General features: G+C 44.6%; 1 protein-coding gene across 2 annotated transcripts in view; it reads right to left on the bottom strand.

The window, feature by feature from the left end:
• The window catches only part of UTP6 (UTP6 small subunit processome component), a 41,068-nt gene that overhangs the window by 14,021 nt on the left and 1,872 nt on the right, over positions 1-25,175 (bottom strand). For both annotated transcript variants that reach the window (XM_003280209.4, XM_030800597.1), the window contains exons 2-13: positions 24,944-25,028; positions 19,817-19,858; positions 19,494-19,586; positions 16,990-17,037; positions 16,502-16,565; positions 13,875-13,993; positions 11,495-11,572; positions 10,258-10,339; positions 8,707-8,788; positions 4,244-4,425; positions 2,309-2,388; positions 1,857-1,934 (exon numbers count right to left, since the gene is read on the bottom strand). In XM_003280209.4, coding sequence (XP_003280257.2) covers positions 1,857-1,934; positions 2,309-2,388; positions 4,244-4,425; positions 8,707-8,788; positions 10,258-10,339; positions 11,495-11,572; positions 13,875-13,993; positions 16,502-16,565; positions 16,990-17,037; positions 19,494-19,586; positions 19,817-19,858; positions 24,944-25,028 — 1,033 coding nt within the window. The remainder of the gene's footprint in view (positions 1-1,856; positions 1,935-2,308; positions 2,389-4,243; positions 4,426-8,706; positions 8,789-10,257; positions 10,340-11,494; positions 11,573-13,874; positions 13,994-16,501; positions 16,566-16,989; positions 17,038-19,493; positions 19,587-19,816; positions 19,859-24,943; positions 25,029-25,175) is intronic.

Genomic DNA, 25,175 nt, shown 5'->3' with positions numbered 1-25,175 from the left:
GCACTTTGGGAGGCTGAGGCAGGCAGATCACCTAAGGTTGGGAGTTCGAGACCAGCCTGACCAACACGGAGAAACCCTGTCGCTACTAAAAATACAAAATTAGCCAGGCGTGGTGGTGCATGCTTGTAATCCCAGCTACTCGGGAGGCTGAGTCAGGAGAATCTCTTGAACCCAGGAGGCGGAGTTTGAGGTGAGCCGAGATCATGCCATTGCACTCCAGCCTGGGCAACAAGAGTGAAACTCCGCCTCAAAGAAATAATAAATAAATAAAAACAAAACAGTTCACTATGCCAGAACACATGCTCACCAAACAGAGGATGAAAATTAACAAATAGGCTGGGCTCAGTGGCTCACGCCTGTAATCCCAGCACTTTGGGAGGCCAAGGCAGGCAGATCACCTGAGGTCAAGAGCTCGAGACCAGCTTGGCCAACATGGTGAAACCTTGTTTCTACTAAAAATACAAAAATTAGCTAGGTGTGTTGGCACACGCCTGTAATCCCAGCTACTCGAGAGGATGATTTGGGAGAATCACTTAAACCTGGGAGGAGGAAGTTGCAGTGGGCCAAGATCATGCCCCTACACTCCAGGCTGGGTGACAGAGCAAGACTCTATCTCCAAAAAATTTTTAAAAATAAGGAAACAGGTATAGTCATTCAAACACAGCTGGACATAACATAAACTAATGCAATTTTTCTGAAATTCAGTTTGACAGTTTGTAGCAAGAGTCATGAAAGTGCTCAACGCTTCAATTTGGGACTTTTACATTAACAAATATGGGCCAAAAAATACACGAATGAAAGGAAATCTTACCTGTTCAAAATGCTTATATCTACATTATTTGAAAAAGAGAAAAAAAAACCTAAAACCAATCCAATTGTACAAATTTGTGAAAAATTAAATGGCAGTATATAATCAGTACATTCAGCAAGCATTTTTATTGCACACTATATATGCTAGATTCAATAGTGAGCAAATCAGGTGCATTCCCTACCACCCATACAGCCTCCAGTCTAAGAGATGAAACGGTTTGATATGTTTCTTCTGACAGAAGATGAATCATCTAGGCTGGGAACAGTGGCTCACACCTGAAAGACCAAGTTAGAAAGCCAGGCACGGCCAGGAGTGGTGGATCACGCCTGTAATCTCAGCACTTTGGGAAGCTGAGGCAGTCAGATCGCTTGAGGTCAGGAGTTCAAGACCAGCCTGGCCAACATAGTGAAACTCCGTCCCTACTAAAAATACAAAAATTTGGCCAGGCGTGATGGCTCACACCTGCAGTCCCAGCACTTTGGGAAGCCAAGGCAGGCGGATCACTTGAGGTCAGGAGTTAGAGACCAACCCAGCCAAGATGGTGAAACCCCGTCTCTACCAAAAATACAAAAATTAGCTGGGTGTGGTGGCATGCACCTGTGATCCCAGCTACTTGGGAGACTAAGGCACAAGAATCACTTGATCCCAAGAGGCAGAGGTTGCAGTGAGCTGAGATTGCGCCACTGCGCTCCAGCCTGGGCAACAGAGTGAGACTCCGTCTCAAAACAAACAAACAAACAAACAAACAAACAAAAAAAAAACAAAAAAAACAAAAAAAAAAAGAATGGGTGGACAAACAAAATAAACCCAAATCATGACTCTTCTTCTAAGTGTTTTTCACTATATAATATTCCTCCCTTTGCTAGTACAGATTTCATTTTTTGCATAAGCCAAATACTGGCAAACACATATAAACACACTTCATATGCCAAACTCCCAAATGGCCTTCATCTTAAGACTATATGTATTTAAAACATGACTCTGGCACAAAACAACTGGAATAAGGTATTTGTAACTGGACAGAGTATTTTCTCCATGTCCTTACCAACTGCTTGTATTGGCATTCTGACAGAAGCTTCAGTTCATGTGCCTTCCTGAATACAGTCATGGTTCTTTCCAACCTCTGAAAACAGAAAAATCCCTCAGTTCATTACAAACATCCCAGCAGGGGCCTCTGGCCTCTCACGTGAACAAAAGCAGTTTTGTGCATTTCTTAAAATTCAAAGAAGGTGACTTGCTCCTGCATGGTGGTTTCACTTATGAATAGATGCAATGGGCAGCTGCACCGAACGGAGCCCAGTTACACGAGAGCCCCTCCTAACCTGGCGGCAAACCAGACTCAGACCTTTAGAATGACACGTCGCCCACAAGGAGAGAGAGAGTGGCTAAGCATAGAAGTTCTCAGAAACTGTGCCAGACACCAGAAGAGCTGTGCTTCTGTTCTTTCAGAAGGCAGTCACTATCTAGTCAACCACTGTAACCATGTAACAACCTCACCTTCCCTCTAAGGAACCCACTATTTGACTTCTTAGTAAGTCTTTCCAAGCAAAAGGTGATGTAACACTTCCACATGGCCTCTGGAAAAGTCAGAAAGATTGTGTTGATCAGATCACTTAGTTCAACATTCATCACATCAAAGTTACTAAAAGAGAAGGAAAAAAACAGTCATCATACATCTTTTCTTCAAGGGGAAAACTCTCCTCTGAAGAAGAGTTTAAATCAGCCTGATTTTAAAAAGTTTTACTCTGACTACAGCCAATCAAACACCTCAAATACTGGGGGAAAACAACTGAGTAACAGCTTAAATATAAAAATTGAAAGCCTTATCCAGGTTATATATCCCCTCTGCCTTTATTCTACATTATTACAAAATAAAAATTAAGTCACTATCCAAAGATAATTAAGGGCGGGGCACAGTGGTTCACATCTGTAATCCCATCACTTTGGGAGGCTGAGGCAGGCGGATCACCTGAAGTCAGGACTTCAAGACCAGCCTGGCCAACATGGTGAAACCTCATCTCTACTAAAAACACAAAAATCCGTGGGGCATGGTGGCATGCACCTGTAATCCCAGCTACTCGGGAGGCTGAGGCAGGAGAATTGCTTAAACCCGGGAGGAAGAGGTTGCAGTAACCCGAGATCGTGTCACTGTACTCCAGCCTGGGCAACAGAGTGAGACTCTGTCTCAAAAAGAAAAAAAAAAAAAGGTAATTAAGGACATCGGTAATCCTAGCAAGTTGGGAGGCCAAGGCATGCAGATAGCTTGATTCCAGCAGTTCAAGACCAGCCTGGGCAACATGGCGAAACTCCATCTCTACAAAAAATACATTAAAATTGGCCTGGCGTGGTGGCATGCGCCTGTAGACCCAACTACTCAGGGGGTTCAGGTGGGGGGATTGCTTCAACCCAGGAGGCAGAGGTTGGAGTGAGCTGAAATTGCACCACTGCACTCCAGCCTGGGTGACACAGCAGGATCCTGTCTCAAAAAAAAAAAACAAAGATAATTAAGAAATAATAATTAAAGAATCTTAGGAATTATTTCCTATGTTTCCCCCAAAATAAATGAACATAAATACCACTACTATGGAGGAAGGTCATAAAAGCTCCATTACCATCAGAGAAAGACCAAGTTAGAAAGCCAAGAGCAAGTTAGAAAGCCAAGAGCAAGAGCCAGGCACGGCCAAATGCAGTGGCTCATGCGAGTAATCCCAGCACTTTAGGAGGCCAAAGTGGGCAAACCACCTGAGGTCAGGAGTTCAAGACCAGCCTGGCCAACATGGTGAAACTCCGTCTGTACTAAAAATACAAAAATTAGCCAGGCATCGTGGCACACGCCTGTAATCCCAGCTACTTGGGAGGATGAGGCAGGAGAATCGCTTGAACTCGGGAGGCGGAGGTTGCAGTGAGCCGACATCGCGCCATTGCACTCCAGCCTGGGCAACAGAGTGAGACTCTGTCTCAAAAAAAAAAAAAAAACACAAAAAAAAACCCAGGCACGGTGGCTCATACCTGTAATCCTGTAATCCTAGCACTTTGGGAGACCAAGGCAAGTGGATCGCCTGAGCTCAGGAGTTCAAGACCAGTCTGGGCAACACAGTGAAATCTCATCTCTACTAAATACAAAAAAATTAGCTGGGCATGGTGGCGGACACCTGTAGTCACAGCTACTTGGGAGGCTGAGGCAGGAGAATTGCTTGAACCCGGGACGTGGAGGTTGCAGTGAGCCAAAATAAAGCCACTGAACTCCAGCTGGGGTGACAGAACAAGACTCTGCCTCCCAGAAAAAAAAAAAAAAGAAAGCCAGGCACATCATAAACTATATTACAGAGACATCCCCAATACTGATTTTGGCAGTGGGAACGGGAGCTTAAGTTTCACACTGAGGGACACTATTCCTTCTTCTACATTACATCATGGTTTGGTGAAGTTCACCTGTTGGCAGAGTCTTCACTGCCTCTTCATATACAGCACAGCACCTTTCCTCCTTCCGGCTGACCTCCACTGCTTTGGCTTGTTTCGTTGTAGGCTGCTCTTCTGTCTGTGACTCAATCTCTAATTCTTGCCTTGCCACATAATCCCAAGTGAGAGGATCATCTGTGTGTAGAGCTTGAAGGCTGAAAAATACAACTTACTGGTATCTATCCCACAACAAGAAACTAACTCAGAATATCAGAGAAACAGTTACCTATGCTTAAAAAATCTACACAGGCCTCGGCCGGGCGCGGTGGCTCACGCTTGTAATCCCAGCACTTTGGGAGGCCGAGGCGGGCGGATCATGAGGTCAGGAGATCGAGACCATGGTGAAACCCCGTCTCTACTAAAAATACAAAAAAAATTAGCCGGGCGTGGTGGCGGGCGCCTGTAGTCCCAGCTACTCGGAGAGGCTGAGGCAGGAGAATGGCGTGAACCCGGGAGGCGAAGCTTGCAGTGAGCCGAGATCGCGCCACTGCACTCCAGCCTGGGCGACAGAGCGAGACTCCGTCTCAAAAAAAAAAAAAAAAAATCTACACAGGCCGGGCGCGGTGGCTCACTCCTGTAATCCCAGCACTTTGGGAGGCCGAGGCGGGTGGATCACGAGGTCAGGAGATCAAGACCATCCTGGCTAACACGGTGAAACCCCGTCTCTACTAAAAATACAAAAAATTAGCCGGGCGAGGTGGCAGGCGCCTGTAGTCCCAGCTACGCGGGAGGCTGAGGCAGGAGAATGGCGTGAACCCCGGGGGGCGGAGCCTGCAGTGAGCCGAGATCGCGCCACTGCACTCCAGCCTGGGTGAAAGAGCGAGACTCCGTCTCAAAAAAAAAAAAAAAAAAAAAAAAATCTACACAGGACATCCCTGTAACAACTGCAATACCATAAAAACTATTTCCCAGGCCGGGCCCGGTGGCTCACGCCACTGGGAGACCAGCACTTTGGGAGTCCGAGGTGGGTAGATCACCTGAGGTTGGGAGTTCGAGACCAGCCTGACCAGTATGGTGAAACCCCATCTCTACTAAAAATACAAAAATAAGCCGGGCATGATGGCATGTGACTGTAGTCCCAGCTACTAGAGAGGCTGAGACAGGAGAATTGCTTGAACCCAGGAGGCAGAAGTTGCAGTGAGTCGAGATCGCATCACTCCAGCATGGGCGACAGAGCGAGACTCCGTCTCAAAAACAAAAAAACAAAACTATTTCCCAACAGGCTCTCCAGAATATCTTCCCTAATTATAGAAATTTTGTCAATGGATCAGAATTGTCCCACTTTTTCACTTTTTTTTGAGCCAGAATCTCACCATCACCAAGGCTGGAGTGCAGTGGCGCGATCTCAGCTCACTGCAACCCCCATCTCCCAGATTCAAGCAATTCTCCTGCCTCAGCCTTCCAAGTAGCTGGAATTACAGACGCATACCACGACGCCCGGCTAATTTTTGTATTTCTTTGGGAGAGATGAGTTTTCACCATGTTGGCCAGACTGGTCTCAAACTCTTGACCTCAAGTGATCCTCCTGCCTCGGGCTCCCAAAGTGCTGGGTGGGATTACAGGTGTGAGCCACTGCACCTGGCCAGAGCTGTCCCACATTTATTGAGTTTCAGGATATTTCAGGTATCATTCACAAATGTTAACTTTCAAGTTAGCTCTCGAAGTCAAATCAGCAGTTATCTGTGACAACACAAGACTCCAAGAGACCTGAAGAACTTTTTTTTTTGTTTTTGAGATAGGGTCTGTCACCCAGGCTGGAGTGCAGTGGTGCCATCATGGCTCACTGCAGCCTCCACCTCCCGGGCTTAGGTGATCCTCCCACCTCAGCCTCCCATGTAGCTGGTACTACAAGTGCATGCCACCATACCCAGCTAATTTTGGTAGTTTTATTGTACAGAGTTTTGCCATGTTGCCCAAGATGGTCTCCAACTCCTGGCGGCTCAAGCAATAGTCTGTCCCAAAGTGTTGGGATTACAGCCCCTGTGCCCAGCCTAAAGAACTTTATTATAGCTGAGCTCTTCATTTTCGCTTTTGTGTGTGTGTGTGTGTGTGTTTTTTAAGACAGAGTTTCTCTCTTGTTGCCCAAGCTGGAGTGCAGTGGCACGATCTCAGCTCACTATAACCTCTGCCTCCTGGGTTCAAGCAATTCTCCTGCCTCAGCCTCCCGAGTACGTGGGATTACGGGCATGTGACACCACACCCAACTAATTTTTGTATTTTTAGTAGAGGCGGGGTTTCACCATGTTGGCCAGACTGGTCTCAAACTCCTGACCTCAGGTGATCCGCCTGCCTCGGCCTTCCCAAGTGCTGGGATTACAGGCATGAGCCACCGCATCTGTTTTTTTTTTTGGAGACATTCTTCTCTGTCACCAGGATGGAGTAGAGTGGCACGATCTCAGCTCACTGCAACCTCCACCTTCCAGGTTCAAGCGATTCTCCTGCCTCAGCCTCCTGAGTAACTGGGATTACAGGTGCACGCCACCACACCAAGCTGATTTTTGTATTTTTAGTAAGAGACAGGGTTTCACCATGTTGGCCAGGATGATCTCAATCTCTTGACCTCAGGTGATCCACCCACCTCAGCCTCCCAAAGTGCTGAGATTACAGGCGTAAGCCACCACGCCCAGCCAGGGTTCTTCATTTTCTAAATAATAGAGAAAAAGTACAACCTACTCCTCTCTCAAAACCCTGAAGATATCCAAACAACAGATTGATTCAAGTTCCATTTCCCCTCCTGTCAAAGGAAGAGGTGCTACCAAAGAATGGAAGTACCCACAAGGTAGGCTACAAATAATTTTTTTTCTTTTTTTCAGGCAGGGTCTCACTCTGTCACCGAGGCTGGGGTGAAGTGACGCAGTAACAGCTCATGACAGCCTCAAAGTCACAGGCTCAAGGGATCCTCCCACCTCAGCCCCGCAAGTAGCTAGGACTACAGGCACATAACACCATACCCAGCTAATTTTATTGTTATTTTTTGTAAAAACAGGGTCTCGCCATGTTGCCGAAGCTCACAAATAATTGTTAAACCATATAATCAGACATTGAAGAATAAAATTACCAGCCAGGTGTAATGGCTCACACCTGTAATCCTTGCACTTTGGGAGGCTAAGGCAGGAGGATCACTTGAGCTCAGGAATTCAAGATCAACCTGGGCAACATAGTGAGACCTCATCTCTATAATTAAAAACATAAATAAATAAAAATATAATAAATAAATAAAAAGAATAAAATTACCAGCACTCAACTATAAACATACGAGTATAACTCTCATTTTATGGATAAATGCCAGGAAAATAGAATTTAGAATTTTACATAAGCTTTAGATTTTTTTTTTTTTTTTGAGATGGAGTTTCGCTCTTGTTTCCCAGGCTGGAGTGCAATGGCGCAATCTTGGCTCACTGCAACCTCCGCCTCCCAGGTTCAAGTGATTCTCCTGCCTCAGCCTCCCGAGTAGCTGGGATTACAGGTATGCACCACCACGCCCGGCTAATTTTGTACCTTTAGTAGAAACGTGGTTTCTCCATGTTGGTCAGGCTGGTCTCAAACTCCCGACCTCAGGTGATGGTGCGTCTCAGCCTCCCAAAGTGCTGGGATTACAGGCTTGAGCCACCGTGCCCAGCTAGATTTTTTTTTTCTTGAATAAACTATTTCCCCCGGTAAGTGAATCAAAGAACTCAATCAGGAAAATACTATTTTTCTGAGACACGGTCTCACTCTGTGACCCAGACAGGAGTGCAGTGGCAAGATCACAGCTCACTCCAGCCTCAACCTCCCGGACTCAGGTGATCTTCCCACCTTAGCCTCCAGAGTAGGTAGGACCACAGGCATGCACCACCACACCTAGCTTATTTTTTGTAGAGACAGGGTTTCACTATGTTGCCTAGGCTGGTCTCAAACCCCGGAGCTCAAGGGATCCACCTGCCTTGGCCTCCCAAAGTACTGGGATCCCAAAGTGTGAGCTACTGCACTGGGCCAGGAAATTTTCTTTTTTAACATAATATGATATTAATTTTTTTTTTTTTTTTTTTTTGAGGTGGAGTTTTGCTCGTCGCCTAGGCTGGAGTGCAATTGTGGGATCTTGGCTCACTGCAACCTCTGCCTCCCAGGTTCAAGCGAGTCTCCTGGGTCAGCCTCCCAAGTAGCTGGGATTACAGGCACACACTACCACACCCAGCTAATTTTGTATTTTTAGTAGAGACGGGGTTTCACCATGTTGGTCAGGCTGGTCCCCAACTCCTGACCTCTGGTGATCCACCCACCTCTGCCTCCCAAAGTGCTGGGATTACAGGTGTGAGCCACTGCACCCGGCCAATATTAGCTTTTATTCCAGGGATTCAGTGTGGTATCTTCTTTCTCTTCTACTAAATATCCAACCTCAAACCCTTAATCTCAAGATCAGAAATAGATATATTCACCTTTATACTAACTTTACTTACTCATCATAAATCTCTTTTTGTAGATCTTTGGCAAAGTCAAACAGCTGTGCAATTGAAAGCAGTGACACGTGAAATTCTGCACCTAAATTTAAAAAGCAGGGGAGGGGAAGTTTATTGCCAATAAGAATCACTTTAAAAGTAGCATTCTCTTCATGTACTGGAGTTAATCTTTCTGTTTTTTTAAATGACAAATAGAACAAAATAGAAGAAAAGTCATCCCATAGTCCCTCAACCCAGCGTCCTCCTACTCAAGCAAAGTTATTGTTAATATCTTTGGAGTATTCATAAAAAAAGAACTAATTTTCAACTCCCCACATGATTTAATTACTCCGTGAGAACTTACTGAGGATGGGTGCAATGGCTCACGCCAGTAATGCCATCACTTTGGGAGGCCAAGGCAGGAGGATCACTTGAGCTCAGGAGTTCAAGACTAGCCCGGACAACATGGTGAAACCTCATCTCTACTAAAAGTACAAAAACTAGCCAGGTGTAGAGGTCCATGCCCAGCTACTCAGGAGGCTGAAGTGGGAGAATCACCTGAGCCCATGAAGTCGAGGCTACAGTGAGCCATGACTGTACTGCACTCCTGCGTGGGTGACAGAGTAAGACTCTGTCTCAAAAAAAAAAAATGGAAGGAAAAATGACTACACACTGGGTACAGTGTACACTGCTCGTTGATGGGTGCACCAAAATCTCAGAAATCACCACTAAACCTGTTCCCCAAAAACCTATTGACATTTTTATTTTTTTGAGATGAAGTCTCGCTCTGTTGCCCAGGTGCTATCTCAGCTCACTGCAACCTCCTGGGTTCAAGCAATTCTCCTGCCTCAGCCTCCCAAGTAGCTGGGATTATAGGCACCCACCACCACACCCAGCTAATTTTTGTATTTTTAGTAGAAATGGGGTTTCACCATGTTGGCCAGGCTGGTCATGAACTCCTGACCTCAGGTGATCCACCTGCCTTGGCCTCCCAAAGTGCTGGGATTACAGGCATTAGCCACCACACCTGGCCCAAACCTATTGAAATTTAAGGGAAAAAAATGGGAGTAGAATATAAATTTTAAAAAGAGACTTATGCCGGGCGTGGTGGCTCACACCTGTAATCCCAACACTTTGGGAGGCCGAGGCGGGCAGGTCACAAGGTCAGGAGTACGAGACCAACCTGGCCAACATGGTGAAACTATGTCTCTACCAAAAATACAAAAATTAGCCGGGCAGGGTGGCACACGCCTATAGTCCCAGTTACTTGGGAGGCTGAAGCAGGAGAATCACTTGAACCCAGGAAGCAGAGGTTGTGGTGAGCCGAGATCGTGCCAGTGCACTCCAGCCTGGGCAACAGATCAAGACTCCATCTCAAAAAATAAATAAATAAGTTACTGAAATGTTCAATTATAGCCTAGGAAAAATAAGTATTTTCTGAAAGAAACAGGGCACTATTCCTCCAGAGTTTTATATACATTCTAATGGAAAATTTCAAAACTAACTACAGATCTTCATTAGGAATAGAATGTTTCGCTTTCCTACCAAAATTAATGTTCAAAAGATACCTACCTTTAATTATGCTTACAGAATTTTTGTAGATGATCCGTGCCAACTCACCCTTAAGGATTTCTTCAGAATAATCAGGATTCTCCTAAAGAGTTTTATATCAAACATAACAGGTAGTACAAGGAGGAAAAGCACTAGGACAAAAATTAACAATCCTAGACTACCTGTGCCATATGACCACTGGTAAATCATGTCTCTCTCTCCGGGCCAGTTCCCTCACTTGTAAAGTGTGCAGCTTGAACAAGATCACTGATCTTCCAACTGTGTTCTCTCAGGTTCCAAGAGTGGTGGTAAGATCACATGGCTTAAGGCCTCACTCTCCATTTGGACCAAAACAGGTCAGATTTTACACGTCTTGTTTGCGCTTCTGTGTAACATTTTATTTGAATAAAAAAGTCCTGGCCTAGTATGGTGACTCATGCCTATAATCCCAGCACTTTGGGAAGCCGAGGCAGGCAGATCACTTGAGATCAGGAGTTCATGACCAGCCTGGCCAACATGGCAAAACCCCATCTCTACTAAAAATACAAAAATTGGCCAGGAGTGGTGGTGGGCGCCTGTAATCCCAGCTACTCGGGAGGCTGAGGCAGGAGAATCACTTGAACCCGGGAGGCGGAGGTTGCAGTGAGCTGAGATCGTGCCTTTGCACTCCAGCCTGGGCGACAAGAACAAGACTATCTGAGAAAAAAGTTCTAAGCTGGAAACCACAATAACAGACAATAGTAAAGTTTCTTCTCAGCTCTAACATTCTAAATCTTTTAATTATTCTGTCACATAAAAAATTATATAAAAAGGGAAAGAAAGAAGGCCAGGAAACCACACATTTCACAACCTTTCTCAAGCTCCTTGAATCCATTAATATATCACTTTATGAGATCACACAGTGTTAAAGAATAGCATTTGGCTATTCTGTAAGTAACAATTTTGAGAACCACATTAATTAGTCCAAATAGCTATTCTTATAGCATAAAGCTTCATTTTCCTAACTAAGTCCATTTATAAGTAACACTAACTCATCTGGAAGTTTCAAAATGTAACAACATTAAACATTAAAGCTTGAACCCGGAGGCAGAGGTTGCAGTGAGCCGAGATGGTGCCACTGCACTCCAGCCTGTGTGACAGAACGAGACTCTGTCTCAAAAAAAAGAAAAATATATTCCAAATATTTTCTCTTACTCCTAAGCAGGCTCAAAATGTTATACATTGTTAGCAAGTGAGAATAAAATAATTAGAACCTTACCACATCCATACTGGCTTTTTCAAATTCTTCCTTCTCCTTCCTCAGTTTTTCAGCATGCATCAGCTCCATTCTAAAGTACTACAGAAGGGAAATAAACTGAAAATCTTTGGAGATGCTTTTTAAATTTTTTTGAGACAGGGTCTTGCTCTGTCACCCAAGCTGGAGTGCACTGGTGATCACAGCTCATTTCGGCCATGAATTCCTGCACTCAAGTGATCCCCTTGCCTCAGCTTCCTGAGTAGCTAGGATTAGAGGCGCATTCCATCACACTCAGATAATTTTTTTATTTTTATTTTTTGTAGAGACAGGGTCTTGCTATGTTGCTGCCTGGCCTCAAACAACTGACCTCAAGTGATCCTCCTGCCTCAGCCTCCCAAAGTGCTGGGATTAAAGGCATGAACCACCACACCCAGCCTTAACTTTCATTTAAGAATTAAATAGCAGGCTGGGCGCGGTGGCTCATGCCTGTAATCCCAACAATTTTGGAGGCCGGGTGGGCAGATCACTTGAGGTCAGGAGTTCGAGACCAGCCTGCCCAACATAGTGAAACCCCATCTCTACTAAAAATACAAAAATTAGTGGGGCATGGTGGTGCACACCTATAATCCCAGCTACTTCGGGGGCTGAGGCAGGAAAATCGTTTGAACCCCAGGGGCGGAGGTTGCAGTGAGCCAAGAACATACCATTGCACTCCTGCCTGAGCGACAGAGTGAGACTCTATCTCAAAAAAAAAAAAGAATTAAATAGCAGTTTCTCTTTCATCCTGACAAATGACTCAGAAAACAGTGCAGCTTCCAATACATCCTTTCTATTATTTGGGATTTTCATCTAAAGCTTGGCCCTCAAATGTTCTAGGGCACCATCCATAAGGGAGTAAGTCCCCGAAGAGAGAAAGGAAGAACTACCAGGTACCTATCTCAAAAAAAGGAGACAGAAAAAACATGGAGAAAAGAGGAAGACAAGGCAAAGAAGCCAGAAGAGGACTTCTTTGGAGAACCAAGGGAACAAAGGGAACAAGAAAAAAAAATAAAAACAAAAGTATAAAGAGGTAAAAAGTATGTAAGAGCTAAATCTGGCTCCTAACTAAAAAAATGTTAGAGTCTAGTTCCCTATTCCTCCCAACCACAGGAAGGAGGCGGGGGTTCCAACCTCTCAACTAACTTAGAAGCTGCAGTGTCAACACCTAACACTGGACAAAAAATAAAAAGATGTTTTTTCCCTCGCCAGGCATGGTGGCTCACACCTGTAATCCCATCACTTTCGGAGGCTGAGGCAGGCAGATCACCTGAGTTCGGGAGTTCGAGACCAGCCTGCCCAAGAGGGCAAAACCCCATCTCTACTAAAAATACAAAAATTAGCCAGACATGGGATCCCAGCTACTCGGGAGGCTGAGGCAGGAGAATCGCTTGAACCCAGGAGGTAGAGGTTGCAATGAGCCAAAACCGGGCCACTGTACTCTAGCCTGGGCAACAGAATAAGACTCCGTCTCAAAAAAAAAAAAAAAAAAAAGATGTTTTTCCTTACCCACACCTCCACACTTATTCCTAGCCTCCATAAATTGAAGCGTTTTTTATTTAATAAAGAATACATGGGCCGGGCGCAGTGGCTCAGGCCTGTAATCCCAGCACTTTGGGAGGCCGAGGCGGGCGGATGACCAGGTCAGGAAATCAAGACCATCCTGGCTAACACGGTAAAACCCCATCCCTACTAAAAAATACAAAAATTTAGCTGGGCATGGTGGCAGGGACCTGTAGTCCCAGCTACTCGGGAGGCTGAGGCAGGAGAATGGTGTGAACCCAGGAGGCAAGAGCTTGCAGTGAGCCGAGACCATGCCACTGCACTCCAGCCTGGGCAACAGAGCGAGACTCTGTCTCAAAAAAAAAAAAAAAAAGGCCAGGCGCGGTGGCTCACGCTCGTAATCCCAGCACTTTGGGAAGCCACGGCGGGCGGATCACGAGGTCAGGAGATCGAGACCACAGTGAAACCCCGTCTCTACTAAAAATACAAAAAATTAGCTGGGCGTGGTGGCGGGCGCCTGTAGTCCCAGCTACTCGGAGAGGCTGAGGCAGGAGAATGGCGTGAACCTGGGAGGCGGAGCTTGCAGTGAGCCGAGACTGCGCCACTGCACTCCAGCCTGGGCGACAGAGCGAGACTCCATCTCAAAAAAAAAAAACAAAACAAAACAAACAAAAAAAAACAAAACCCCGTCTCTACTAAAAATACAAAAAAAATAGCCAGGCGTGGTGGCAGGCACCTGTAATCCCAGCTACTTAGGAGGCTGAGGCATAAGAATTGCTTGAATCCAGGAAAAAAAAAAAATATGTCTCCAGAGGACCAAACTGAGACATCACCTTCTCATCCTACATGCATACACACTTACTTCTTTATAAAGTTTTGGGCACTCTGGATGAAAGCGCAATGCCCGAAGAAATAGTTGCCTTGCGCTTTCTGAAGACAGTCGATCTTCCATTTCCCATTTGGCTGCCATAATCCACAAAGCTGTAAGTGAAAAACCATCAGATTTCATTTCAATAAATTAATCAAGTCAGACAAGAAAAGAACCAAATGATCCAATTTTAATACTCACATAATTTTTTTTTTTTTTTTTTTTTTTGAGACAGAGTCTCACTCTGTTGCCCAGGCTGGAGTGCAGTGACACAATCTCGGCTCACTGCAAGCCCCGCCTCCCAGGTTCATGCCATTCTCCTGCCTCAGCCTCCCGAGTAGCTGGTACTACAGGCACCCGCCACCATGCCTGGCTAATTTTTTTTTTGTATTTTTAGTAGAGACGGGGTTTCACCATGTTAGCCAGGATGGTCTCAATCTACCGACCTCGTGATCCGCCCACCTCGGCCTCCCAAAGTGCTAGGATTACAGGCATGAGCCACCGCGCCCGGCCTACTCAAACAATTTTTTAAAAAAATCTTTAACAAAAGGGGAAGCAGTTTGGACAGACAGTTTCTAACTGCAAAGCTTGGTTACATTATCTAAAATTAGAAACAGTATTCTGAAGCAAATAAGTAAATGATAACAAATGTTCAATTTAAAGGATGAGTACCTAAGTGTCTGTTACATCAGATCTAAGGACATTATGTTTTTCATCAGATCTAAGGACATTATTGCAAGTCGCATACAATTTTTTTCTTTTTTGAGACAGGGTCTTGCTCTGTTGCTCAGGCTGCAGTGGCACAAACACAGCTCACTGCAGTCTTCACCTACGAGGATCTCACCTTAGCCCCTCAAATAGCTGGGACCACGGGCACACGCCAACACACCCAGCTAAATTTTGTAGCTTTGTAAAGACGGGTTTTCACCATGTTGCTCAGGCTGGTCTCAAACTCCTGATCTCAAATGATCTGCCTGCCTCGGCTTCCTGAAGTGCTAGGATTATAGGCATGAGCCACCGTGCCTGGCCCACATACAAATTTTAAAGGTAGTAAAATGCCAGAAAAAGGCCGGGCACAGTGGCTCACACCTGTAATTCCAGCACTTTGAGAGGCAGGCAGATCACTTGATGTCAGGAGTTTGAGACCAGCCTGGCCAACATGGTGAATCCTCGTTTCTACTAAAAAATACAAAAAATTAGCCAGGCGTGGTTGCACCCTCCTATAGTCCCAGCTATTAGGGAGGCTGAGGCAGAAGAATCACTTTAACCTGGGAGGTGGAGGTTGCAGTGAGCTGAGATCGCACCACTGCACTCCAGCCTGGGCAACAGAGGCAAGACTCTGTCTCAAAAAAATAAAAAATAAAATAAATTATAATTCATAATTTTCTCTAAAATTCTTTGTCCTTCTACATGGGAAATTAACCCTGAGTTAACATTCTAGCTATTTCCCTAGACACTTAATAAAGGTCACCTATCTTATCAAGCAAGATTGCTTTTGTTAAAAATGACGCCTGGCTGGTAACCACACCTGGAATAGGAGGGTCAACAATGGTGGCAAGCAATTGCTTTGGGCTTCCTTGAACATGTGACTCCTAAAATTATGCATGACCTTTCTAGGATCTGTAGAAGCCATACCCATCCATGGGGCTTCTAAGCCAGAGTGGATCCCCTACCTACTGATATGATCTCATCTCCTCATATCTGAACAGTCACCTTAGGAACCAGAGGCTACCTCCATTCTGCTAAGAGCATTCTGCAGAAGAAACATACCTAAGGCTATCCTGCTATATTTCTGAGTAAACTGGTGCCAAATGTAGTCTATTTGAGTCTTGTGTGGTATAAGATAACTGATTAAGCCTAATACCCTGAGAATAGGTACTGAGGCCCCTCCATTATCAACTAGACCATTTATACGTTATTCACAGGAGAAATATTTCTCTTACAAAACATGAGTCTACTCTGTACCAGCACTCTTCTAAAATTTATATTGATATTTTCCCCTTTAAGCTTCTAAAATTCCTCAGATTTGACTGCCTCCAAATAAAATGTCCCTCAAATGATTCAAAAATTTATTTTGCCATCATCTAAAGAGAAATACAGTCTGGCTGGGAGCGGTGGCTCATGCTGTAATCCCAGCACTTTGGGAGGCTGAGGTGGGCGGATCACCTGAGGTCAGGAGTTCGAGACCAGCCTGGCCAATGTGGTGAAACCCCGTCTCTACTAAAAATACAAAAATTAGCTGGGCGTGGTGGCGGGCGCCTGTAATCCCAGCTACTCAAGAGGTTGAGGCAGGAGAACTGCTTGAACCCGGAAGGCGGAGGTTGCAGTGAGCCGAGATCACGCTACTGCCCTCCAGCCTGGGCGACAGAGCGAGACTCCGTCTCAAAAAAAAAAAAAAGAAATATAGTCCTTCTTGCCTGCAGGTACAACACCTAGGACAGTAGTATATAGTAGGCAGGGGTGAACTACGAGGCAGCTATTCAGTAAGAAAAACTGCTGAGGCCAACTGCCTAAGCTCAAGTCCTCAAAATAATTTCTCTTAGATTCATCAAGCGAAATAAAATCCAAAATGGCTTGAGTCTAAATAAAATGCAGAAAAATTGACAAAGATTTCACCATACCTGGCTTGTTGGAATGAATCGCCAACATGGCAGAGAATACCTTGCTAAGTTGAGTTTTAGTAGCCTGTAAAAAAGGAAAATATTGCTACTTCTGCACAGATAAATCATTGATCTTACTCTGTAAGTAATATGTACCCTAACTTTACCAACTGTAAAATCCAATGGAGCATGACATGCTATTGCTAGGGATATATAAACGAACACAGACCCTCATAATTTTCTACCTCAATTAAACCACTAAACACTTTAAATATCTTTTTTTAAAAAATCAACTGTATTGAACAAATACACGTAAAAATTATATTCTTTTCAATTGAATTAGAAACTATGGTCATTCAGATATCCAATGTTATATTGATGTTCCGCCTTCTTGGGTTCTTTTTTCATGTTAATCCTACACTTCAGGAAAAAACATCTGGCATGAAGCTTAAAGGGCAGATTAACAAAAAGACGGTCAGAGGAAGCAAGACATGGATGGCTTTACTCACCCACTTCTTACAAAAAACCACATAGGAGAGCCAAAGTTGAACATCATCCTGCAAGAAAAGCAATGTAGTAAGCTGCCCGAATTTGACTTTACATATAATACACCTTTGCATTAATTAATTTTGCTAAAAACAAGCAAATTTCAGGTTGGGTACGGTGGCTCACGCCTGTAATCCCAGCACTTTGTGAGGCTGAAATGGGCGGATCACTTGAGGTCAGAAGATTGAAACCAGCCTGGCCAACATGGTAAAACTCCACCTAAACTAAAATTACAAAGATTATTGGGAGGCCAAGGCGGATTGATCACTTGAGGTCAGGAGTTCAAAACAAGCTGGGCCAATATGGTGAAACCCCGTCTCTACAAAAAATACAAAAAAATTGGCCAGACGTGGTGGCAGACCCCTGTAATCCCAGCTACTCAGGAAGCTGAGACAGGAGAATCGCTTGAAGCCGGGAGGCCGAGATCGGGCCACTGCACTCCAGCCTGGGCAACAGAGGGAGGCTCCATCTCAGAAAAAAAAAAAAAAAAAAAATTAGCCAGGTGTGGTGGTATGTGCCTGTAATCCCAGCTACTAGGGAGGCTGAGGCAGAAGAATCACTTGAACCTAGGAGGCGAAGGTTGCAGTGAGCTGTCGAGGTTGCGTGCCACTCAATTGTGTGTCAGCCTGGGTGACAGAGCAAGACTCCATCTCAAAAAAAAAAAAAAAAAAAAAAAGGCCAGGTACAATGGCTCAGGCCTGTAATCCCAGCACTTTTGGAGGCTGAGGCAGGTGGATCACCTGAGGTCAGGAGTTTGAGACCAGCCTGGCCAAGATGGTAAAACCCTGTCTACTAAAAATACAAAAATTAGCCAGGCGTAGTGGTGCATGCCTGAAGTCCCAGGTACTGGGGAGGCTGAGGCAGGAAAACTGCTTCAACCTGGGAGGCAGAGGTTGCAGTGAGCCAAGATCACACCACTGCACTCTAGCCTATGTGACACAGCAAGACTCCATCCCCCACCAAAAAAAAAAAAGAAGCAGATTTCAGAAAATCCAATCACCTCTCATCCTATCTGGCTCTTCCTCACAAAGGCCTCAGATCTCTTAACTATGATAATTCAATCTTTCCCCCAACTCCCACTCACAATGCTCCAAAAAGACTTTGTTATCTATCCAGTTTGTTTAATGCAGTTCTTAAAGGATCTCAATCTGGGGTAGCAATATAAAATTTGTCACTCCCAAGAATCCAAAATACTTCTCATATAATATATCCAATCCCAAAGACTCCTGTAATCCCAGCACTTTGGGAGGCTGAGGTTGGCAGATCACTTGAGCCCAGGAGTTCAAGACCAGCCCAAGCAACATGATGAAACCCTATGTCTACCAAAAATACAAAAATTAGCCACGCATGGTGGCATGCACCTGTGATCCCAGCTACTGGGGAGGCTGAGGTGGGAGAATCATTTGAGCCTGGGAGGCAGAGGTTGCAGTGAACCAAGATCACCCCACTGTACTCTAGTCTGGGCAACACAGTGAGACCTTATCTCAAAAAAAAAAAGGAAAAGAAAAAAAATCAAGTTTCTGAGGTATTACCCCTACATAACCATTTATCTTCTAGCTCTAAGTCTTCAATGTACTTACAGATATATACAAATATCTGCCGGGCGCGGTGGCTCACGCTTGTAATCCCAGCACTTTGGGAGGCCGAGGTGGGCGGATCACGAGGTCAGGAGATCAAGACCACGGTGAAACCCCGTCTCTACTAAAAATACAAAAAATTAGCCGGGCGTGGTGGCGGGCGCCTGTAGTCCCAGCTACTCGGAGAGGCTGAGGCAGGAGAATGGCGTAAACCCAGGAGGCGGAGCTTGCAGTGAGCCGAGATCGCGCCACTGCACTCCAGCCTGGGTGACAGCGAGACTCCGTCTCAAAAAAAAAAAAAAAAAAAAAAAATCTCCCAAATTTCCAATCCTTAGTAATGTATCAAATACACTGTTTTCAGCACTGTCCTCACAGAATAACTATAAAGTAATAAGATCAGTTTTCTTACTGGTTTGTTAAGTGGCTCAAAAAATGTTTCAAGAGGCTGGGCGCGGTGGCTCACGCTTGTAATCCCAGCACTTTGGGAGGCCGAGGCGGGCGGATCACGAGGTCAGGAGATTGAGACCACGGTGAAATCCCGACTCTACTAAAAAATAAAAAAATTAGCCGGGCGTGGTGGCGGGCGCCTGTAGTCCCAGCTACTCGGAGAGGCTGAGGCAGGAGAATGGCGTGAACCCGGGAGGCGGAGCTTGCAGTGAGCCGAGACTGTGCCACTGCACTCCAGCCTGGGTGACAGAGCGAGACTCCGTCTCAAAAAAAAAAAAAAAAAAAAAAAATGTTTCGAGCAATGATACCATCATTAGAGTAAGTATAAAGATACCATAAAGATACCCAAGATAAAAATAGAAAACTGCATTTGAATCCCTAATACAATATGTATAATACTTATCTTCACATCTCATAAAGTTAAGGATGCCTTGATCACTCACTTTCCATTTTGCTGAGGCACGCTGGAAAACACCTTGTACCCGGTGTACAATAGAATTCTCAATCTCATCCTTCTTGAATGAATATCCAATGCGCTAAAGGGGGACATAAAAAACAGAGCCTCAACTTAATCATATTTGTCCAAAACAGCATTCCTACTTGACCACTTAATGGTACTGATGAAGCAAACAAATAATTACAAATATCCATTATAGGCATATCACCACACAGTTTTATCAACACTGTCTCCCAAACAGAAGTCCTAACTATACAGTCATACTGCTTAGTTCTGTATTTTTCTCTAACTTCTAGAAAATCTACTTACTGTTCTTCTTCTCTGGATCAGCTCCAAAAGATTAATTTCATACTATGAAAGAAAAACATACAAAAAAATGAGAAGCTAGAAAATCTAAAACCTTTTAAATACTGGAAATTTAGTTAAAGTCATAAAACAAAAATCGAGAATATAAAATAAAAAATAATGTGCTATCACTTAAGTATAATTTACAATAAATGTCTAGAACTCACTTAAAATTCACTTAGCTATAAAACTTGAACAGAATAATTAACAAGCTTATAATTATATGCTTCACTTAAAAATTATTCCATGAAATATTTCAAGCATATAAAACACCCCATGCAGGTACAATGCAGCTACATCAAAACCTACATTGCACTACATTTGCTTCAAATCTTTTTTAGAAATAAAACAGTTCATATAAAAATGAAGCCACCTATGTACCCATCTCTGATTCTATTCTTCTCCCTCTCCAGAGGCAGCAATTACCTTGACTTTGTTATCATTCCCAAACATGACTTTGGACTTTATTATAATGATGTCTTGAATGCTTTTAAATTTTACATAAATGGTATCATGCTACATCCATCAATCTACAGGTTTTTTGTTTTGTTTTGCTTTGTTTTTGAGATGGGGTCTCCCTCTGTCACCCAGGCTGGAGTGCAGTGGCATAATCTCGGCTCACTGCAACCTCTGCCTCCTGGGTTCAAGCAATTCTCCTGCCTCAGCCTCCCGAGTAGCTTGGATTACAGGCACCTGCCACCATGCCCGGCTAATTTTTGTATTTTTAGTAGAGATGGGGTTTCACCATGTTGGCCAGGCTGGTCTTGAACTCCCTACCTCAAGTGATCCACCCACCTTGGCCTCCCAAAGTGCTGGGATTATAGGCATGAGCCACCGTGCCCGGCCCATCAATCCATATTTTTACTCAACATTATCCCTTTAGCTATATCCCTATTCACTGAGGGTGGTGGTGTGTGCCTGCAATCCCAGCTACTTGGGAGGCTGATCAGGAGGTAGAGGTTACAAAAAATACAAAAAAAATTAGCCAGGCATGGTAGCGGGCGCCTGTAGTCCCAGCTACTTGGGAGGCTGAAGCAGGAGAATGGCGTGAATCTGGGAGGTGGAGTTTGCAGTGAGCCGAGATCATGCCATTGCACTCCAGCCTGGGTGACAGAGCAAGACTCCATCTCAAAAAAGAAAAAAAAAAAAAGGTTTGCTCTTATGATGAATATAAAGCAGTCCTACACCTGGTTTTTTTTTATTGTTTGTTTTTTTGAGATGGAGTCTCGCTCTGTCGCCCAGGCTGAAGTGCAGTGGCACAATCTAGGCTCATTGCAACCTCTGCCTCCCGGGTTCAAGCAATTTTCCTGCCTCAGCCTCCCCAGTAGCTGGGATTACAGGTACGTGCTACTGTGCCTGGCTAATTTTTGTATTTTTAGTAGAGATGGGGTTCCACCATGTTGACCAGGCTGATCTCCAACTCCTGACCTCAAGTAATCCACCCACCTCGGCCTCCCAAAGTGCTAGGATTATAGGCATGAGCTACGGTGCCTGGCCCCTACACCTGGTTTTAATCTTTATTTAACTAATTACTGATAAGGCTGACGTCTTTTCATAAGTTTAACTACAAGTGATGTTTCCCCTTTGTGACTTTCACGTTCACATGATTTGCCCATTTTTCTTTTTAGTTTTCATTTTCTTCTCGATTTACAGTTTTTTGTTTTTGGTTTTTTTTTTTTGAGACAGAGTCTTGCTCTGTCGCTCAGGCTGGAGTGCAGTGGCAAGATCTCAGCTCACTGCAAACTCCGCCTCCCAGATTCACGCCATTCTCCTGCTTCAGCCTCCCAAGTAGCTGGGACTACAGGCACCCGCCACCACGCCTGGCTAATTTTTTTTGTATTTTTTATTGGAGATGGAGTTTCACCTTGTTAGCCAGGATGGTCTCGATCTCCTGACCTCGTGATCCGCCCACCTCGGCCTCCCAAAGTGCTGGGATTACAGGCGTGAGCCACTGCGCCCGGCCTACAGTTCTTTATATATGTGTATACGTAGTTCTAATTATGTGTTGCAAATATTTTCTCACATTTTGTGGCTTGTATTTTCACATTATTTGTAGTTTCTTTTTTGCACAGAATTTTTTTTTTTTTTTTTGAGACAGGGTCTCTATCACCCAGACTGAAGTGCAATGGCGCCATCATGGCTCATTACAGCTTCCACCTCCCAGGTTCAACTGATCCTACCACCTCAACCTCCAGAGTGGCTGGGACTACAGGTATGCACAACCATTCCCAGCTAATTTTTGTATTTTTTGTAGAGATGGGGTTTGCCATGTTGCCTAGGCTGGTCTTGAACTCATGGGCTCAAGCGATCTGCCTGTCTCACACGTGAGCCGCCACGCCCCTCCAGAAATTTGTATTTTGAACACAATCAAACCAATCAGTCTTTTCTCTCATGGTTTGTGCTTTCACAGTCTCATTTAGCTTTAAGAAATCTTTTGGCTGGGCACACTGGCTCAAGCCTGTAATTCCCAAAACTCTGGTAGGTCAAGGCAGGAGGATCACTTGAGCCCAGGAGTTCAAGACCAGCCTGGGCAATATAAGGAGACCCTATCTCTACAAAAAGTAAGAAAATTAGCCAGCCATCTGGCACAAGCCTGTAGTCCTACCTACTTGGGAGGCTGAGGCAGAAAGATCACCTGAGCCTAGAAGTTCGAGGCTGCAATGAGTGATGGTCGCACCATTGCACTCCAGCCTGGGCAAGAGTGAGTGTATTACTTGAAAAAAAAAAAAAAAAATTATATTTTTGACATAATATGGTCTTGGCTCATTTTGAGTGAGCAATCTACTCATAGGACCTCTTCCAAAAACAATAGCTTAGCCAAGGTTCATATATTGTTTGTTCTGCTGTCTTTTTAAATCTAAGCTCAAAACTTCTAGTCTTTTTTTTTTTTTTTTTTTTTTTGAGATGGAGTTTCGATCTTGTCACCCAGGCTGGGAATGCAATGGCACAATCTTGGCTCACTGCAACCTCCACCTCCTGGGTTCAAGCGATTCTCCTGCCTCAGCCTCCTGAGTAGCTAGGATTACAGGCACCCACCACCACACCCAGCTAATTTTTGTGTTTTTAGTAGAGATGGGGTTTCACCACGTTGGCCAGGCTGGTCTCGAACTCCTGACCTCAGGTGATCCGCCCACCTCAGCCTCCCAAAGTGCTGGGATTACAGCATGAGCCACCACGCCCAACCAAAACTTCTAGTCTTATAAACATTTGATCTTGTTATTGGTTCTTTCTGAATCCTGATTCCGTCATCCAACATATTAGCTATTCTCCCCCACTGGAAAATTGGTCTGACATGATTTATCTTTATTCAAACCTTCCATGCATTTACAAGATGAAAAAATCTTGCGGCACACCTTTTTCCAAGTGGACAGACAACAGATAAACAAGTAGTGACTTTTCAATTCTCTACAATCATCAACTTCACTCTCCTCTGTCTTGCTCACCAAGAGGCAAATCTCTTGCTGAAGTCCTGATACACACTATGTCTCTGACAATCTCTGATCTACAAACCCAGTAGAAAAAAAAAAAGAAAGAAAACGACAAGAGATAAAGAGGAGGGGGAAAGTAAGTTCAGTTTGGCCAGGACTAAAGTCTTAGTGGAGCAATGCTACTCCCAATGCTACTCCTGTTCAGAAATATCTATCTAATGAATGTTTCTGGAATTTTTTTTTTAATTTTTTAAAAAATTGATGTTGGCCAGGCGTGGTGGCTCACGCCTGTAATTCCAGCACTTTGGGAGGCCGAGGCGGGTGGATCACCAGGTCAGGCGTTCAAGACCAGCCTGGTCAAGATGGTGAAACGCTGTCTCTACAATTAGCCTGGCATGGTGGCAGGCGCCTGTAATCCCAACTACTCAGGAGGCTAAAGCAGATAACTGCTTGAACCGAGGAGGCGGAGGTTGCAGTGAGCCGAGATCTCGCCACTGCACTCCAGCCTGGGCAACAAGAGTGAAACTCCATCTCAAAAAAAAAAAAAAAAAAAAAAAAAATTGATGTTAAGCTCATCGTTCTAGAACTGATTTTAAATCTGCAAAGGGATGGGAGGCTGAGGCAGGAGAATCACTTGAACCCAGTAGGTGGAGGTTGCAGTGAGCAGAGACTGCACAACTACACTCCAGCCTGGGTGACACAGAGAGACTCCATTTCAATTAATCAACCAATCAATTTGTGAAGGGATTAAAAAGTAATGCTAGGGCCGAGCATGATGCCTCATGCCTGTAATCACAGCACTCACTTTGAGAGGCTAATGCAGGTGGATTTCTTGAGGCCAGGAGTTCAAGACCAGCCTGGCCAACATGGCAAAACCCAGTCTCTACTAAAAGTAGCTGGGTGTGGTGCCATAAGCCTGTAATCCGTTACTGGGGAGGCTGAGACTTGAGAATCACTAGAACCCGGGAGGCGGTGGTTGCAGTGAGCCGAGATTGCGCCACTGCACTCCAGCCTGGGTGACACAGCAAGACACTTGTCTCAAAAACAAAAACAAAAAAAGTAAGGCTGGGCCCTGTGGCTCACAAACACTTGTAATCCCAGCATTTTGGGCGTGGGCAACATGCCAAAACCCTGTCTCTACAAAAAACACAAAAACTAGCCAGCCATACTGGCACACACCTGTAGTCCTAGCTACTCCAAAAGCTGAGGTGGGAGGACGGCTTCAGCCCAGGAGGTGGAAGCTACACTGAGCCATGATGGCACCACTGCACTTCAGCCTGGGTGAAAGGCAAGCCCCTGCCTCAAAAAAAAGTAATGAAATTATTAATTATTGGCCAGGCATTGTGGTTCACACCTGTAAGCCCAGCACTTTAGGAGGCCAAGGTGGGTGGATCCCTTGAGATCAGCCTGGGCAACGTGGCAAAACCCAGTCTCTACCAAAAAGTACAAAAAATTAGCCAGGCATGGTGGCATGCACCTATGGTCCCAGCTACGCAGGAAGCTGAGGTAGGAGAATCGCTTGAGCCTGGAGGGCAGAGGTTGCAGTGAGCAGAGATCACACCATTCACACCACTGCACTCCAACCTGGGTGACAGAGTGAGATGCTATCTCACCAAAAAAAAAAAAAAAAAAGAAAGAAAGAAATTATTAATTACACACTTACTTGAACATAATTGATAAAGTCTTCCTTGAAAAGGGTTCTTCTCTGGATTTTGTACTCTAGATCGGAAGCCTTCTTAATGATAGCCCTGAGGAGAAAGCCATTTAAACTTCACTTGAAAACTGCAAAAATTAAATGTTTAAGTTTATTTTGAATATATTTAAAACATGTTTTTCAAAATACAAAATTCCTAGAGTTATCTTTCATAAGAAGGTATTATTGGCTGGGCACAGTG

Source organism: Nomascus leucogenys, chromosome 19 (assembly GCF_006542625.1).
Source record: "Nomascus leucogenys isolate Asia chromosome 19, Asia_NLE_v1, whole genome shotgun sequence".
NCBI lineage: Eukaryota > Metazoa > Chordata > Mammalia > Primates > Hylobatidae > Nomascus > Nomascus leucogenys.
This window is presented reverse-complemented; position numbering and strand designations above follow the sequence as displayed.